Source organism: Larimichthys crocea, chromosome XIV (genome assembly GCF_000972845.2).
Source record: "Larimichthys crocea isolate SSNF chromosome XIV, L_crocea_2.0, whole genome shotgun sequence".
In the NCBI taxonomy this organism is placed as follows: Eukaryota; Metazoa; Chordata; class Actinopteri; family Sciaenidae; genus Larimichthys; species Larimichthys crocea.
In genome coordinates this window covers 10,124,549-10,142,351 of record NC_040024.1, presented here as the reverse complement: position 1 = coordinate 10,142,351, position 17,803 = coordinate 10,124,549, and the positions used below count along the sequence as shown (strand labels likewise).

At 42.1% G+C, this 17,803-nt stretch overlaps 1 protein-coding gene across 1 annotated transcript in view; it reads left to right on the top strand.

The window, feature by feature from the left end:
- Positions 1-13,435, top strand: part of cyp26b1 (cytochrome P450, family 26, subfamily b, polypeptide 1) — a 32,074-nt gene extending 18,639 nt beyond the window's left edge. Inside the window, exons 3-7 of the mRNA XM_010744300.3 lie at positions 6,988-7,106; positions 7,388-7,544; positions 7,632-7,787; positions 9,165-9,449; positions 9,583-13,435. Of these exons, the coding sequence (XP_010742602.1) occupies positions 6,988-7,106; positions 7,388-7,544; positions 7,632-7,787; positions 9,165-9,449; positions 9,583-9,975 (1,110 nt within the window). The 3' untranslated portion in view covers positions 9,976-13,435. The remainder of the gene's footprint in view (positions 1-6,987; positions 7,107-7,387; positions 7,545-7,631; positions 7,788-9,164; positions 9,450-9,582) is intronic.
- Positions 13,436-17,803: the final 4,368 nt, after the last annotated feature.

The following is a 17,803-nucleotide window of genomic DNA, read 5'->3' as shown; positions in this document are numbered from 1 at the left end:
CAACAGTACTCGGCTGCTTGACAGATGATTCAGGCCGTTTAAACTTGTCCTCCTCCTCCTCCGGAGAGCAGAAATGACTAAACAGACTTGAGTGCAACTGAATTTGTGAACTAATCTGACATTTTCATTGTATTTCAACCTCCATCCTGTTAAAATGAAAAGCTACGTTCGGTAGCTGTTCCGTGACAAAAAACAGTTTTCAAGGCTTCTTATGTAGGTGTGTGTGTGTGTGTGTGTGTGTGTGTGTGTGTGTGTGTGTGTGTGTGCATTGGCGGCACTCCTTCATGTTTTCTGGGTAATAAAACTAAAAGTCAACAGACAGAAGCGAAACAACATCAACTGAGAGAAAGAATGAGCGACTGGCTTACTGTCTGACCCAATGGACCAGAACTGCTCCTCTGTGTGTGTGTGTGTGTGTGTGTGTGTGTGTGTGTGTGTGTCGGATCCTCCTTGCGGTTTTTGTACGGAAAAACAATCTTCACACACAGCACATTAGCCTTTGGTGAATCGACAGAGCCAGCCAGTTTCCATATAACCCTGTGTTAGGCTAGGAAGGCGGCCTGGTTTTCCACTACAGGCCAATCAGGGTCCAAACGGGGCCGGGCCAGGGCGTACACGTCATCCTAGACTGAAAACAACATCAGCCAAGTGTATTTCTGACGGGAACAGACACAGTTTATCACTTTTGTCAGCACATCAAGGCTCCTCACACAGATTTCATGCACAGTTGAGAGCTGGAGTTTATGCACTGACTAATCTGCATGTGTCTGGGCCGACAGAAAGAATGCAAACTCCAGTTTGAGTCTCATGTAACCATCCATGGGGTCCAAGCAATCAACCGCGATTGCAAAAGTAATCCATAGGGCCGTTGTTCGGATCCCAGAGCTTTAAAGGCCCTCAGACCGAGAGACTGTGGGTTTGCATCCCATACACAAGTAGTGATTCATCGTTGATATAAAACTGTCAATTATGCCGACTTTAAGTCTTTGAATGTCTCGTTTTAGCTTTTAAATCTTTGTGTTCGGATTTTGTTTGTTAGGGTTTCCTAATGAACTGATCTGCATGTTTTTGGACTCTATGAAACCGACATGAACTTGACAAATTCCAGTTCATGTAAGTCCAACTGAAACCTCATTTAAAGCTTTTAGGCCCAGAGTGTAGACTAGAAAACAACGAGCTGGGAGGAACTGCAAAGTTAGGGGATGATTTTCTAAACACAGCATTTAAATGTCAGTGTTTTTCGGTCAGTTCTTGAAATGAACTTTGGCACTCCAGACTAGTCAGGACTTCATCAGAGTACATCACACATATTTTGACTAAATGAGGGTGTCCTAATAAACTGATCTGCATGATTTTGGACTCGACATGAACTTGACAAACTTCAGTTTGGGTACATCAACTGAAATCTCATCTTAAAACCAAGACTCTAGGCTGACTTTCCGAGCGTTTCGTCACATTGTTGATATAAAACTATCGATTAAAGCCACTATAAATCTTTGAATGTCTCGTTTTAGCTGTTAAATGTTCGTACCAGAGTCAGCTGGCATTGTCTCCAGCCCTACTGTGACTCTGATGGAGATACGTTGTTACAAATAACGGATGGATGTCTGCACTGTCCTTGCATAGCGGCGTTTTAGCTCAGTTCTTTGACTTTTACATATATTTGTCCTCCAAAAAAAGATTAAGGAGCCTTTCTTTACCTCTCTCCACAATATAAACTAACAAAAATACAGAGTTAACGTGCCGTAGTAAACATGCTGAGATGGCCTCTGTAAGCCCGACCTGACCTGCAGTGGAAAAAAAGTCCGTCTATACTGAAATAACAGCGGGTCAATCCAAGTTAGGCGCATACACACACATGCAAATACACACTGATGTTGACAGTGGCAGCCAGTTCTTTATTTTCACCCTCCCGACACACCTCTCACTCTGTCTTCTCTGTTCCTCTGCTATTTAAATTCCCTCCTCCTCCTCCTCCTCTCTCTCTCTCTTTCCTTCCCTCTCCACATTTTCCTTCCCCCCCTTGTTTTTCCTGTTTTTCTTCCCTCCTTCCATCCCTAAATTTAGGGGGAAAAGAAGAAGCACAGGTGGGAAAAAAAACAGAGGAATAAACACGTGGAGGGATTCAAGTGTCACCTTTAACCTGTTTTTCTTTTCACATACAGTATCTGTCTCTCTTTCTGTGTGGTGGTGAGTCTGGTGTACTTCTGCTCATCACCAGTAGAGGGCACTGCCAATTATAACTGAGCTGAAGCCCGTTCTGTCTGTCCCCTCTGAGGTCCACTTTAAAAGAAAAGTGATCATCTGCAGCAGCAGAGTTTTAGGTGAATGCAGACTCGCAGCCACGCACGCCGTGTCACCGCTGTCTGGAGAAAAAAAGCCAATGGCTGCGGTTCAGGTGATTTTTTTATATTCCCGTTCCTGCTCGAGCCAGCAGGAATTATCAAAAATCCCAGCAGAAGTCCACAGCGGTTTAAAACAAATCAGAGCATTACAGTAACAGAACGTTAAGGAAGAAATACTCAAATACTTACTACTACAAAATAAAAGTACTCATTACGCAGAGTGACTCCTCTGATGGATCACGGTATTGGTGTGTGACCAGTTGCAGCTGGTCGAAGTGAGGAAAATGATGACTAATGTAGCTGCTGCTGCACTTTAATCCATAAAAACGTATTATAATTTACTGTTTGATTGCATGTTTTAGCCTAAACACTGCACCTGAAGGAGATTTCCTTTAAGAATCTAGTGGAGTTCAAGTATAAAGTGAGCCGACTGCATTAAAGTCGACTCAAAGTGCACGTAGATGCTTATTCTGCAGGGTAACAAGTGACTGCAGGGATAGTTGGTGACAATATTTCGCTTTAAAAAACAGAAATACTCAAAGTTAGACTTAAATGCATGCTCTTAAAACAGAAATACTCAAAGTTAGACTTAAATGCATGCTCTTCAAGCTTGAAGGAGCGCATACAATACACAAATACAAAGAAATAATCGTGTATATTCAAGAAAGCGACCTCCTGTGTGTGACATTAACTTCACCCGGCTGCTCCGATCCTCACAAAGCATTTTCCCGATTGGAAGATGATGATGATCGAAGCAGCGTTGGACCTCTTGTCTGACTTGAGAAGAAATGAGAGAAAAAAGGGGGGGAATAAAAAGTATTTTAGAAAAAAGGATGGATGAAGGGGCAGGGAGAACCGGGAAGAGGTGGGAGTAAAAAGAGAGAGAGAGAGAGAGAGACGGAGGGAAAGGAGGGCAGAGAGAAGAATAAAGGAGTCTTTACATGTCTGTGGAACCAGCAGCTCGCAGCACTTTCACATAATTTAAGACATATGGACGTTATTAGGACGACTGAGTGTGTGTGTATGCGTGTGTGTGTGTGTGTGTGACTATATCAGTGTATGCGCAAGAGTCTAGGGGAGTGTGTGTGTGTGTGTGTGTGCGGCTGTGTGTGTCTTTAAGCCTGTGTCTTTGCGCTGCAGGCTACAGAAGACAGTCACGTTTTTGTGGTGACTGTTGTACTGAACAATCCACCACCAGCAGCAGCAGCAGCAGCAGCAGCAGCAGCAGCACCCCCGTCCTGTGTGGAACTTGGAACGTCCCAAAGTGACGCTGCATAAAAAACTGTGTTTGATTGGCAGCAAGGCTGCGTGGGGAGATACCATGTGTGTCTGAGTGTGTGTGTGTGTGTTTGTCTGACCTGTAGTTACCTTTTCAAAGTCTTGGCCTCTCATTCGTCTGCACACACACGAACGACTGACTGACTCATTGGTCCTACAGTAGCTCAGCCCTGCTGTGTGTGTGTGTGTGTGTGTGTGTGTGTGTGTGTGTGTGTGTGTGTGTGTGGGAAGAGGCAAAGTACTCAAATTGACCAATTATGCATAATCCAGTGCAGACGGGTTAAATAGCTAAATTCACGACGTTACACAAAGCTGCTTTGGCTTAACGAATATTTCACCCAATCGCCCTTTTCGCTCTCTCTTCTGTCTTTGTGCGTGACGACTCTTAAACATGTTTGTAGAAACCACTGAGGCGAACAGCTGATTGATTGGAAACCAATTAAAACCATCAAATGGACGATTAACCCACCAATCAGTGTCTAATTTACTGACGAAGAAACCCATGAAATGCCAAATTAAAGCTCGATAACCAACTAAATGTGCAAACTCTTGTCAATGTGCAACCTCCACTGGATGGTCAATGTAACTTTTATATTTATGGATGTCCCAAAGTCAACCATCGTCTCCAAAAACCACCAACACATGAACGAACACTGACCAAATCAATTGTGCATTGACGACAAACAAAAGATCGGCCATGGTGATGACCGCCTTGTGTTTTGTTCTCAGGCTGTTTTGAGGTCAGATAGTGTGTGTAATCTCCTGTGGTCAGGGTTGGGGAGCAGGTCATGTAAGCTGATCTGTGACCAGCGGCCCCAGGGTGCGGCAGTAGAGGAAATGTAGCTCCGCTAACGTCTTGGAGGGCTCTGTGATCTGCACTAACCACTCCCTCACACACACACACAGCGTATACACTATATAGATGTATATATATATATAGAACCATGCAGTGCATACACGTAATTCACACATGCACACAGCACTAGCTCAGTGGACTATTGTTCATTCATTCTGAGGGCAACGGAGGGAGGGAAGCAGGGTTTGGAGGAATGATGAGTGCGAGAAGAGGGCAACAGAGGAGAAAGAAAATGAGAGGAAAATGAGGCAGAGGACAAAATAAGAGTACAAGTGCCCAACTGATGGTTTGGTGGCTGAAACATCGACCTCAGGAACCACATGTACCCTCACTGGCCTGGGCTCAAATCCCACTGGAAGCTCCTTTCTTCCCTCTTAGCCTCCATTATGTCTCAATAAAAAGAAACAGGAACAGTTTGTCTTTATAACTGCGCTACTCCAGTGAGTAAACATATGGAAAACATATAAAATACAATAAAGTAATTTCCCCTTGTGCACGACGTGCTTTAAAAAGCTATGAATGTAAACACACCACGGCGTGCTTCACGATGGTTTTCCAATTCTGGATAGAAGTCAAAGAAGTTAACAAGAGGACAACCCGTCATAGAAAGTGTCCAATGATATTAAACCTACTTTAGTACACCTGCATGGTTATAAAAAGTAGAAGGAAAGTCGTAAAAAGAACCCACGGTGATAAAATAAATTGAAAAAAATAACAAAAACAGGCTAGAAAATGAAGAAGGAGCTAATAAAAAACACAAAACGTTCTTCAAAATAAAGAAAAAAGCCAAACAAATGTACATGCAAATGCTCAACCCGCATCTTAACTAGCATTTCCAAAACGATCGTAAGGCTCTTAAAGTAAAATTGAGGGGTCTGATTGACCAGCCACTGATCATCAGACAAACGTATTCATGTCCAATATCAAATTTGCTTTGTTCAAATGTTCCAGCCTCATTTCACTGGGCTAGAAAATGCAAAACATGTGTACCGTTCAGCCGCACTCGACAATGCAACGGCTGCCGATCGAATAAAAACCAAATATCGTAACGTCTGTGAAACTCAATTTAAAGGATCTCCCTCCACGGTTTCGAACACTGTACTCTTTCTGTTCGTGTTCCTCACTGAAAAGTTGACATTTCGAAGACCCAACCAGCGGCGATATTAATTATTCTCTCGTCTTGTATATTTAGACCCGAATTGTGGCTGTTTTTGGGGAGAGCGCTAAAGGTTAAGTGCACAAGTTATTTATCCAAATAAAGCTGAGTGTTAGTGACTGATTCATATTAATATAAAAGCCCTATTCTAGTCCGGTCTGCTCACATTTCTCCTCTCCTCTCCAATGTTCTCCACTTCTAAATCATTTCCAAGACTGTTTTAAGGGCAGTTTTGGAGGTTAAATCAGATGGAATGTTATTTGTCCAAACAACACTGACGACTGATGACTGATTCATACTAAGAAATACTACGAGCGGCCAGGAAAGACTTAAACCCCCCCTCCTCCTCCTCCCTCCTGCTCTTTTCTGCCTGTCATTCTAGTTCTGCTGACTACAGGGAAAAAAAACCTCCACAATGTATAAGTCTCTGTAAAGAGAGAGGTGGGGGTGAAGGAGAAATTTGGGGATGAATAAGGAATGGGCATCACAGAAAATGAATAAGAATGAACCCACGATGGAAAGTCTTGTCTAGGTATAATTCACGAGAGAGGAGAGAAGGGGATTAGTGGATAGAAAACGTTATAGAGATATGACAGGAGAGAGAGAGAGAGAGAAAAAAAAGGGTAATATTAGGAAATTTGTACATGGATCAACTTTTGCGAAATGTCAAGTGAGTCAGACTCACGAACGTTGAGTGAAAGCCACCTTTTATGCTGCTGTATCCATAGGTGGAATACCGTGACATTTTGCTCGTCTTTGAGATGTGCATGTGTTGCTCAAGAGTTTGACAAATAGATCACGCCAGTTACTGGAAAACTGAATGAAATAAAAAAAAAAGTATACACAGTCATGAATCGTTTTTTGGTGCAATGATTTGGATACAGTTTGTAGGAGTGGTGGAAAAAAAATGACCTATATAGAAAGATATATGTTCGGATATATGTTTGCAAATCACTGAGAGATTATATTATATTTGAAATGTTCGGCAAACTGACAGACAGACAAACAAATGGGACTGAAAAACCTTAATAAGTGTAAATATTATAGCAGACATCTGTTCACACACGGTGTCACTCAGGATTTGCAATGCTCAGAGCTTTCCTAAAGAGTTTGTACTGTGTGTAGATGACATACAGTCTGTTAGCTCAATCAGTGCTTTTGTCCTCTGCTTGCACCTGCACTGGTTCAAACAGACTTCTCTACGCTTTCTGTCTGTGCGCCAAGTCGGAAAATTTACGAGCATCTACAAGAAGGTTGATCTTTATCTGTGTGTGTGTCATGAACAGACAGGTGCGGTCACATTCTGCATTTTTAAAATGACACTACGTGCCTCCTTTACTCTGTCTCTACAGGTGTTTGCCAAAGTGTTCAGCCATGAGGCCTTGGAGTCCTACCTCCCAAAAATCCAGCAGGTCATCCAGGAGAGCCTCCGGGTATGGAGCTCCAACCCTGAGCCCATCAACGTCTACAGGTACCAGTGCGGTCCCCATAGTAGAGGTAGACATGTCATTGTTATTGCACCTAGAAATTGGAGGTAGGATCATCATCTTGCTAATATAGTCTACAGAAATCATGATGTCATAGCTACAAGAAGAAACATGACCTATGGAAAAACATTATGACTTGGAACAATGGTAGAAACATCAGAGTAGACATGAATTTCCAAAGAAGAAGTTCAGGCTGCTTAGAACTCAAGAAGAAAGAAGCAACAGTGGCTTTAATTCGAGGTCCTGATTGGTTGTCTTCTCACAGGGAAAGCCAGCGGTTGTCGTTCACCATGGCGGTGAGGGTGCTGCTGGGATTCAGGGTGTCCGAAGAGGAGATGAGGCATCTGTTCTCGACCTTCCAGGACTTTGTTGATAACTTGTTCAGCCTGCCTATAGACCTGCCGTTTAGCGGCTACAGGAAGGTACGTCTACTCCTTTTTAAAGCTGCAAACTTTGCAGAGCTCGTCGTAGACAAGTGTTAAATCGCCCTTTTGTGCGTTTGTTCGCAGGGTATCCGAGCGAGAGACACCCTCCAGAAAAGCATAGAGAAGGCCATCAGGGAGAAGCCGCTGTGTTCCCAGGGGAAGGATTACAGCGACGCGCTGGACGTCCTGATGGAGAGCGCCAAGGAGAACGGCACCGAGCTCACCATGCAGGAACTGAAGGTAAACGCACAAATATCGCCCGAGCGGGAGAGGAAAAGGTGCGCAAACATACGCCGGAGAGAAGCCAGATGCACAAGAAGCCACTCAGATCACACACGTGTGTTCAGACCTGCACGCAGTCACACATAAGGATCGCTGTTTACCTAGTAAAGTGCTGCCAAAGGGAACCTGTCGTGGCTGACTGAACACATATACATCAACAATCATCGTAATTTGTCCGAGAAATAATCCTGGGAACATAAGCAATGAAAGTGACTTATGATACACAGCTTTATGTAAAATATGACTGCAGGGATGCTGAGCTGATGCCCATGGGCAGACAGTAACAGTATAACACACACACTCATGGACAGGCACACCCTCTATTTACCTATTAAAGTAATTCTGAGGAATTCTGTGGAAACTCAACTCTCTCTGCCTCTCTCTGTGGTTTCTGGGTTAAGTCCAGGGCCAAAAATAAGTCAACACTCCCCCTGCTAGGGGTCTGAAAGAGGCCTCCTGTACGCACACACACACACACACACACACACACACACACACATATATATATATATATAAATACACACTCAAAGTGAACTGGGGAGCCCCTGTCGCGGAGGCCCAGGCTTGAAGCACTCTCCTGCAGTTTTCTGACGCACGCATATATAACACACACATGTAGGGTGAGGCTGAGATGTGTTTTGACACAGATGATGGCAGATGAGAGGTTTATAATAAGAGTCGTGCTGCCCCGAACCACAGTGTTATTTATTCCACTACCTTAATAATGGGCCTGGCACAGCATGCTAAATGTTGTTATTGGATTCAGACTTCATATTTCCCAAACACGCTACTTTTCAGGAATTAAAAACAACATACTTTTATTATGTACTGGCTTTTTTTTCTGGCCCTAGCGTAGTAAGTAAGGTTTAAAGGTAAGGTAGCTACAAAAATGACACACAGCATGAGTAGATGTGTTTTCTTCATCATCGTGCGTTCTCTATTTCGTGGTTTTACGACTTAAAGAACAGCAATCGTGCCTATGCTTGGGCATTTGGCTAATATCCACCCTGACCCTTCAGCGCATAACGCCACCATCTATATTTCCACTCTCCGGACCCTTTATTCAAGTGACAAGCAATTAGTCCATCAGGAGCTTAGGGGGAATTCAGCTGGCTTGCCCACAAAGTAAAGACAAATCAACTCATATGCCCTCCACACAGTGTAAGATTGTGCTCACGCTAAAATTGCTGTTTTTCCTAAACTCTGGCTGCGTAGTGACTAGTGTGGGCTGTATACGGACATGGTTATACTTACCAAACTTACCCAATAGGAAAATGAAGAGCCCTCTTATCACAAGCACTAACGCACTATCTACTATCATCTATCATCCCACAGGAGTCCACCATCGAGCTGATCTTCGCTGCCTTCGCCACCACAGCCAGCGCCAGCACTTCGCTCATCATGCAGCTCCTCCGCCACCCTCAAGTCCTGGAGCGCCTGAGGGAGGAGCTGAGAGCCAGGGGCCTTCTCCACAATGGTTGCCTATGCCCCGAAGGAGAGCTGAGGCTGGACACCATCGTGAGCCTCAAGTACCTGGATTGTGTCATCAAGGAGGTGTTGAGACTCTTTACACCTGTCTCAGGGGCCTATCGAACTGCCATGCAGACCTTTGAACTTGACGTGAGTAGCCTAGAGATAGTTCCCGACTGAATACTGTAGCCACTCGATTATGAACTTCCAAAGTCTCTGGCCTATTTGCAGCCATAATTGCACCCTGTTCATTGGCTTCATTTCTTTGTCTTTCTGTGTTCAGGGAGTTCAGATTCCAAAAGGCTGGAGTGTAATGTACAGCATTCGAGACACCCACGACACTGCAGCCGTCTTCAAGGACGTAGACGCCTTCGACCCTGACCGCTTCAGTCAGGAACGGGGAGAAGACAAAGAGGGACGCTTCCACTACCTGCCCTTTGGCGGCGGCGTCCGGTCCTGCCTGGGCAAGCAGCTTGCCACCCTCTTCCTTCGCATCCTGGCTATCGAGCTGGCCAGCACAAGCCGTTTCGAGCTGGCCACCCGGCAGTTCCCCCGCGTGGTCACAGTACCTGTGGTCCACCCTGTCGATGGGCTGAAGGTCAAGTTCTACGGCTTAGACTCCAACCAGAATGAGATCATGGCCAAGTCAGAAGAGCTGCTGGGAGCGACTGTTTGAAGGGAGAGTTGACGAGTAGGGGTGGGTGAGTGATCGAAAAAGTCTTTAGGGAGAAGATTGAAGGAAGGAAAGAAAGAATTTCAGAGTTATTTTTTCTTCTCCACCTTTGCTCTGCCAAGTTGGAGGTTCCTTTTCAGACTAAAAGAAAAGCAGAAGTCTTCGTCTCTTGTTACAACTGATGATTATCGGGACTTTCCTCTGAGAAAGGAAGAAGCTGCCAAAAAAGTTCTTAATTATGCTCTATTCTGTGTATTTTTTTAAAGAAATATACAAACAAAATGTATGTACAAAAAAAAAAGCTATGTAATATAATTTGAAAGAGAATGTGGGTAGTGCACAACGGGAGAAAGAGAAGTATGGTGGTACTTTTGGGGAAATGAAGTGTTGAAATTAGAAAAGTGAAAGTAAAGATGGTTGTGGGAGGAAGGCGTGATGGATGAAACAGGGTATAGGATGAAAGAATATGATATTTTAGCATTTTGCTTGTGCTTAATCAAATGCAGTGAACCATTTCAGTTGTCTAGCAGGGTAAAAGAGATGGATATATAGACTGAAAGTTCCAGATTTTTTGGTCGAAATTGGTCAATTTTGAGCCAGAATTCTTCGTAGTGCCACCCAGAATCAACTCATGTTTTCTGCTTATTTGAAAAAAAAGATTTGAAAGAATGACAGAATTGAGTAGTGGCTTTGTGTTTTCCATCAAGACTCAGATTGTTTACTAGCTTACAGATGCAGTCAAAGGGATCATAGCACATTGGGTAGCAGGTTGTGGCACAGATACACTGTGTTGCTCAGCTTGTCAGATTGGCGCTGCACCATTTCTTCGAGCCAAGTGTGTCATGATGCAATAACTACTTTGGCTTAAATTTGTACTGCTAATTCAAGTCAAGTACCAATTCAGGCAGCGGAGGAAAAGGCTGCACTTAGAAATGAGCAATGTAGTTCTGATGGGGAAGATATACAGGGCTGTGTATTTAAGGGGCAGAGCAAACAACATTTTGAATTGATGTTATTTGGGGAATTCGTTCAATTTCTTACGACCTTCTTTCCCACTCGTAAAAGGATATAAAGGGTAACAACTGTAGAGCTTTTATTCAAGTGATTAAGTGCTTGAGTAAAAGAGGCAGAGAGGAGCAAGGTAGTTTTAGATTACGCTTAAGGGTATAATCTTGAGGAAGTAAATCCTTGCTGGGAGATTAATGCCATCATCATTCTCCAAACCCTCTGGGATCCCAACAATTGCCCACGATTGCAAAAGCAATTCATAGGACCACTGACAGGACCCTAGAGGGTTCAAATCGATTGCATCTTGGGGTTCCAAAATACAAACCCAAAAAAGGTTTCAGTAGGTGTCATCTTATGTCTTTACCTTTAGTCTCAGTCTCCTCTTAAGTCTCTGCTACCCATAGGTTGCCCATCAGCGTTGACTCAAAATGTTGCCCATATACACTATATATAGCATATCCCAGTAATCTTGGTGGCGTGAACTCAGGTGCAGAGTAGACATTGTGGTGAATAACGAATAAGCCTTTGCTTTTTGATATTTAACTCTGACTGACTGCACATAAATAATGTCACTTACTCACTGTTGTAGTTTCAGAGCTGGACCGATTACTTTTTGAAAAGCTGTCAGTTACTTTGCTTTCTGTCCACAAGAAGATATCAGGGGTTTCCAATAAGCGTTTGTTCTCACTTGATGTATTACCTTCTGCAACCATTTTGTATCCCTCCCAAAGGAAGCAATTTTGGTGGCGCAAGCAGAATCAACCAACAGGAATTGCCAATTGGCGTCAAAGTTAATGAATGATGATCAGACAGTAATGAGGTCCAGGTCTGTTTTTGTAAACTCTCTGAACCTGTGCTTTGATACATAAACTACACTTTTCAAGTTGCGTTGAGATCGTACTTCTCAGACGGTGAATTTATCCCGCAACGAGGATAAGATATAAAGAACTCGCTCCCGCGTAAGCGGCGCAACTTCCTGAGCTGGAGGAGGAGAAAAGACAGAGGGATAAGGTGGGGGGGGTAGACGGAGGAGAAGACCTACATACATGCTGCTTGAGTGTTGCTTTGTCATGTTTGTTCATTTTGTATGCTATTATTGTTTGTTTTTATCCGTCTCCTTGGGGCAGCCATTTTGAGTTCTGTGGAGAAGGTGACATCCTGTCTTGCTGCTCCTCCAATCAACGCTAAGAATGCAAAAAAAAACAAAACAACAAAAACAAAAAAAAACATAAATAAGTTCCACGGTTTAAGCAACTTTATTAGCTAAAAAGAGATTTATTGTTTGAGGTGATTGCACAATCAGAACTCTCAGAGCTTTTGCTTGTTCCATAAATCTGGGATGAGAGAGAGGAAGATGTTTTTTTTTTCTTGTTTACCCGTATATGGAGCGTGCTTTCCTGTGGCGGGACTCTGGGACTCGTTAGTGGAAAACTCTCGGACATCTCGGAGTTCAAAACCGGAGCTTGAGAGAGAAGAACCAATGAGGTTTCAGGGGGAGGGCGGGGTCATGCTCAGAGGGCTTTTCTCATTGGACAATCCGTGTTGTCCAATACAGCATCCTCCAGATGGACTCCTGCGCTAGACATTTGTTCACTCTTTCTACCAACCACACCACTGATTTCTTCATGATAAAAAAAAGTTATATAAAAAATAGATTTTTTTTGCTGCTTTTCTTGTGTATATTTTCTAATTGAGAGTTCTAGATTGCAATAGTTTGTATCGAGTGAGACTTGCTATTTCTTTCCCTATAATATATATACATATACATATATATGTATATGTATATATATATACATATATACATGTAGCTGATTAAAATATTTGCATTTTGTGAAAGCAAAAAGAGCATTAATAGGTTATAGTGTATATTAATTTGTACAATATTCCTTTCTTTAGCAAGCCATGGGGAAAATCAGCTATTTACGTCTACTAATAACCTAATATTAATGTTATTGTACGATTAATATTGTTGTTATAAGATATTTGAAATGCTATTTTTTATTCTATTACAGATTTAGAGTTTTTAGCCTAAATGAGAAGGTCTTTGGTAAATATTGGATGTATTTAGAATGTTATGTATTTCAGTTATATTGTAAACAGTGTTTAAAATGTTAATATTTGTTGATTTGATTACTGTAATAATTATTATTTGTTTTGTTATTCAGACTTATTATCACTGCATTTTATTTGATATTAATTATGGAAAACAGAAAGCACTTGCGAGGTATGTCTATTTTTTAAGTGCCATGCGACTACACTTCCCCTTCCTCACACCTGTTGGTTTCTCTGAACTTGTCTTATGTCAATCTGTACATAATATTTGTATTTCTTTTACAGGAAAAAAATGTTCATTTAGTTTAAATATGAATGTCTTGTTCTACTTTCTTCCATTTCTTTTTTTTTTGTTACCGTGATTGTTAAATGTACTCCTGTAATAAAGTATAAAGTAAAACAATATCTGAATAGTGATTTTGTACTCTAAGGGTTACGAGGCTTCGCTGAAGCAGCTGTGCAACAGTCTAGAGATAAAAGATAAAATGGACTTGGCTACAAATGTAAAACAGCTTGACAAGAGGAGATTGATCATTGATCAACATAAATACACTTGGCATTACCATGTGCCGTGACTGTTAACACTGTATTCTGATAAAACACATAAAGTTGTTAATGCAGAGAAGATCCAGACATCTCAAACCACTTCCAGAATGGGTAATGCATGCGTAGATAAAGTGTGAAAGCAACTAAACCACATGAAATGAGCACACAGACAACAATAAAAAGTATGTGAGCAAGCACATCCAACGCGCAAATCAAACAGATGGCGGGCAGCCTGTGTATATGTTAACGAGTTTGGGACACTGAAAGCACTAACATGTAAATCAGAATGGTCAGAAAGCTTGTGGATGGGGAACAAGTGAGACCAGGTGCCTTCTGTCAGTTTAAATAAACTGGTAATGGCAGTAAGAGCTGCAGAGATGCACCATTTCATCAACAGTATCTTCTACAATACACCAACCTGTTAAGTTGCCATGCTGAAATATATATTCCAATAATGTCTGCACATGAAGAAGAATTTATAGTTGCAGTTAAGCAGCTAAAATGCTGTATACAGTTAATATGTTATCCAGAGATTGTTACCAGATTTGATTTCTGGTCTGGTCGCCAGAACACAGTCTGATTTCTAATGTTCAATGTACAAAATTCCTGAGCTGAACATATTAATACAAAGTGGTGATAACAGCCAATAACTCTCCTTTAAGTCCAATAGCAAGACGCCCAGATCGGCATCTGTCTTCCAGCCTTTTATTTCACAAAGCACTGGTCAGTCAGTCTTGTCCAGTGGGTTCTTGCTTGGTCACTTTCTCATTTTATCTCTTTGTTTCCTATGTCCATGTCCCCTTCAGTATGTCTATAGAGGCTGCTGAGCCCGGTTACATTGCCCAGCTCTGGTTCTGGCACGACACCAGCTCCTCTCCCCAACAACATTCCCCTGCGCCCACCTCCTGTAAACCTCCTTGGACCAAGTGGGACCGGGTAGATGGCTAACAAACTGAGATAACAGCAGTTATAGTTTGAAGCAGTTTTACTCATCAGGAAATCCCCCAGGCCGCCTATCCATTGGTATTTTGGGAAATGGTAGGAAATAAAAGTGAATAAAGATGATGAATGTGATGAAATGTAAACCTCTGGGATCAGCAGGTATGCCAGTTGGTAGATTGAGGTTTAATGTTCATTGTTCATTTCTTATAGTCGGTCTCTTTGACTACGATGACATGATCCACACCATTTAAGAAATCTCTCATCAAAGAAGTCCACAGACTTGATTAAGTTACTCTTTCCTGAAGTATGGTTCTGCCAGATTGCTCCATCTGTTAAAATGACGTTTGGCAGCAATGCATTCAGCAATGCATTGCTGTAAATGAAATTAAACACTAAACTGTTTTATAATTTCCTGTTTTTGCAACCAGTTTGTTATTGAACTCTTCAAAACAAGTCTAACAATGGGACTGAGACTCGTCATGTGGAGAACACACAGAAACTGGTGGTCTGGTTTAAACTCTCAGCACGCTGAATGACTGATGTCTCAATGCCTCCATATCTGTTTTTATTTCCCAGCAAGCAGATCACTGTGGTTTGTGAACATCAAGAAGAAACAGGCTGTGATGTTCGCCGGGAGTTTTCCTTTAGCTTGATGGAAGACAGAAACAGACAGAGAATGAGAGAAAGCTATTACAGCGATGTAAAAAACTACACTCACTTCAAAGACATGGTTTGGGCGTGTGCACCCACATGGCGACGGATAAAGAAACGCACAGATTCATACAAATAACGTGAATATGAAATGTGACTGAAAGAAACCCTTTGGACACATATAGTACTTGTTAATGCACGCAGCTTGTGAGAGGAACAAGGAGTTCAATTCTGTTTGTCTGTAGTTTCGCCGCCAGGAGAGACTGTTTGCCACACTAAGTACTCCAAGATGAACCACTTCAAGGGAACCAAGTGTGTGTGTTTGATGGTTTTCATGAATGGACTGAAGTTCTGTGATCACTGACTCAGTGGCCTCTTTTTATCCTTTTAACTGTTTCAGGATATATTCTGTACTTTCATGTCTGTTCTATAAGAGTACTGCTTAAGTGTGTATTTATAGAAAAGAAAAGAGAATGTACAGACGCAAATTTGTGACCAGTCACGCCAGGCGACGTGAGTGTTGCAAACTGGGTCGTGTGACTGCACGAATTTCACATTCTCATGCCATTTGACTCAGTTGAAGCCATTGAACTCTGATTGACAAAGTCAGAGTGTTTGGTGTTGGAGGACCGAGACGGCTGCTGAGTGCCGGGGAGCTTCTGGAGGAATAAACACCCGGATTCTGCTCTGATCTGAAAACCTGTGGGACAAGAGCTCGGAGTTTAATTCTTAAACCTTTGGGATTAAAATGTGGATTTATCAACCTGTGTGCAGCAGCGAGTAACGGAGGTGCCGTCCTCCACTTGTAGCCATCTGTGGCCACCCAGAGCTCCATGATACTACTTCATATTTAAACAGAGACCGGACAAATCAAGAGAGAAGGTTTGACTATCTGGTATCTGCTGAAAATATGTGCCTCTATAGCATGTAGCTTTCATTGATCCGAAGCTGTTTGCTTGTCATCTTGTGGACAGACCTGACATCATGCTGTAGTTACTTTGGCATCCTTTTGATCCGCTTGTTGCAATAAAATCGGGGCAAAACCAGGTTCATACGACTGCAGTAAGCAAAATTTTTACGAGGCGAAAAATTTGCTTCGGGCGACATGCTTCCAATGATAACATTAAGAGTAAAACGGTGAGAGATGAAACCTTCTCTAATCTTTTGTTACACTTGGATGATATTTGAAAACCAAAAAACCCTGAAATGTTACATTTAAGCAAAAAAACCCCCCAAAAAACAGAAAACGACTCAAAGAAAAGAGGCTAAATTTGTTTTGGGGAGTTTCTTACCAAAGCAGAATTCGAACACATCACTATAAGATAAAAACCCTTTGTCCTGAGAACAACTTGGCTAAAGTTAAGGAAAAACTACATTTCATGATTGAAGGACATTTACGGTGTATTTCAATACAGCATATCTACCGGAAAACAGAACCGTTTTATGTTTATGTCAAACAGATTTGATATAGTGTGTAAGTGTTCTTGGCGGGGGATTTCTGATTCTACATTTGTGTGTAAGTAAAAAAGAAAGAAAGAAACAAAGAAAAAACCAAAAAGCTAGAAAAGACAAAGAGAAAGTAATGAAGAAGCGGAGACAGGGGAGGAAGCAAAGAATCTGAGAGTCCTCTCAGCTGTGACACTCATCTCCTCGGAAGGATTAAACCAGTTATTATCCACCGGACTGGATGCAGAGACACACAGCTGAACCCTCAGCTGCAGGTATGAAGGGATCATAAGAAATACCGAGCACCGAAAATAACCAATCAGCACGCACACTGAGTCAACAGATTCAGGCTGCTCTGGAAGCAGAAGTGTGACCGTCCATCTCACCACAGGATGATGCGGTTCAGCTAAAATGAGAGAAGAGGAACTGAATAATCACAAACTTAATGCCTTAGATCTCTGAATCCAAATCCTGTGTGTCTGAGTAGTGAAAGTTACATAGAGAGAAAGTGCTGAAGATGAAGAAAGACATGAAAGTATTCCTACAAACTAAACTCTTAGAGACTCTTAGGGGCAAATTTAACTTTACATGCTACACTGTTGTTTGTCTCCATGTGTTATTTGTCTTTCTAAATGCTTCTATATCTCTTTAAATGCATGGAATTACAAGAAGCAATACTAGTGGCACAACTCCAGGGATGCAAACATTGGTGTCACTCTGTTGAGCGGTCGATCCAACACTAATCCAAACCGAAACATATCAACAACCGTTTGATTGGCAGGAAATTTTGTACAGACATCCATAGATATCTGTGGACAATGTACCCATGAGCTAACGTCTGATGACGACTGGGCCTCTGGAGGCAACAGCCGGTGTTTTGGGGTTACGTCACATACCCTGTGACTACCGGCTCATGTCTCAACATGTATTGAAAAGATTTCCATGAAATTTAGTTCCAGCGTCATTAGGATGAAACTGTAATACATTCGTCAATGGTGAGAGACTCTACAGGTGAACAGGGTTAATTTCATTTGTTGGATAAACAAACCCATCTGTAAAAACCTTCAGAATATAGATGGGATAAAAACTATAAGGTTTGATGTATGTAAGTGCCCCTGAAGTGATTTCTAGATTGGAGTATGAGAAAACTCAAAAGATATGGATTGTGAAATAGCATAAAAATGTA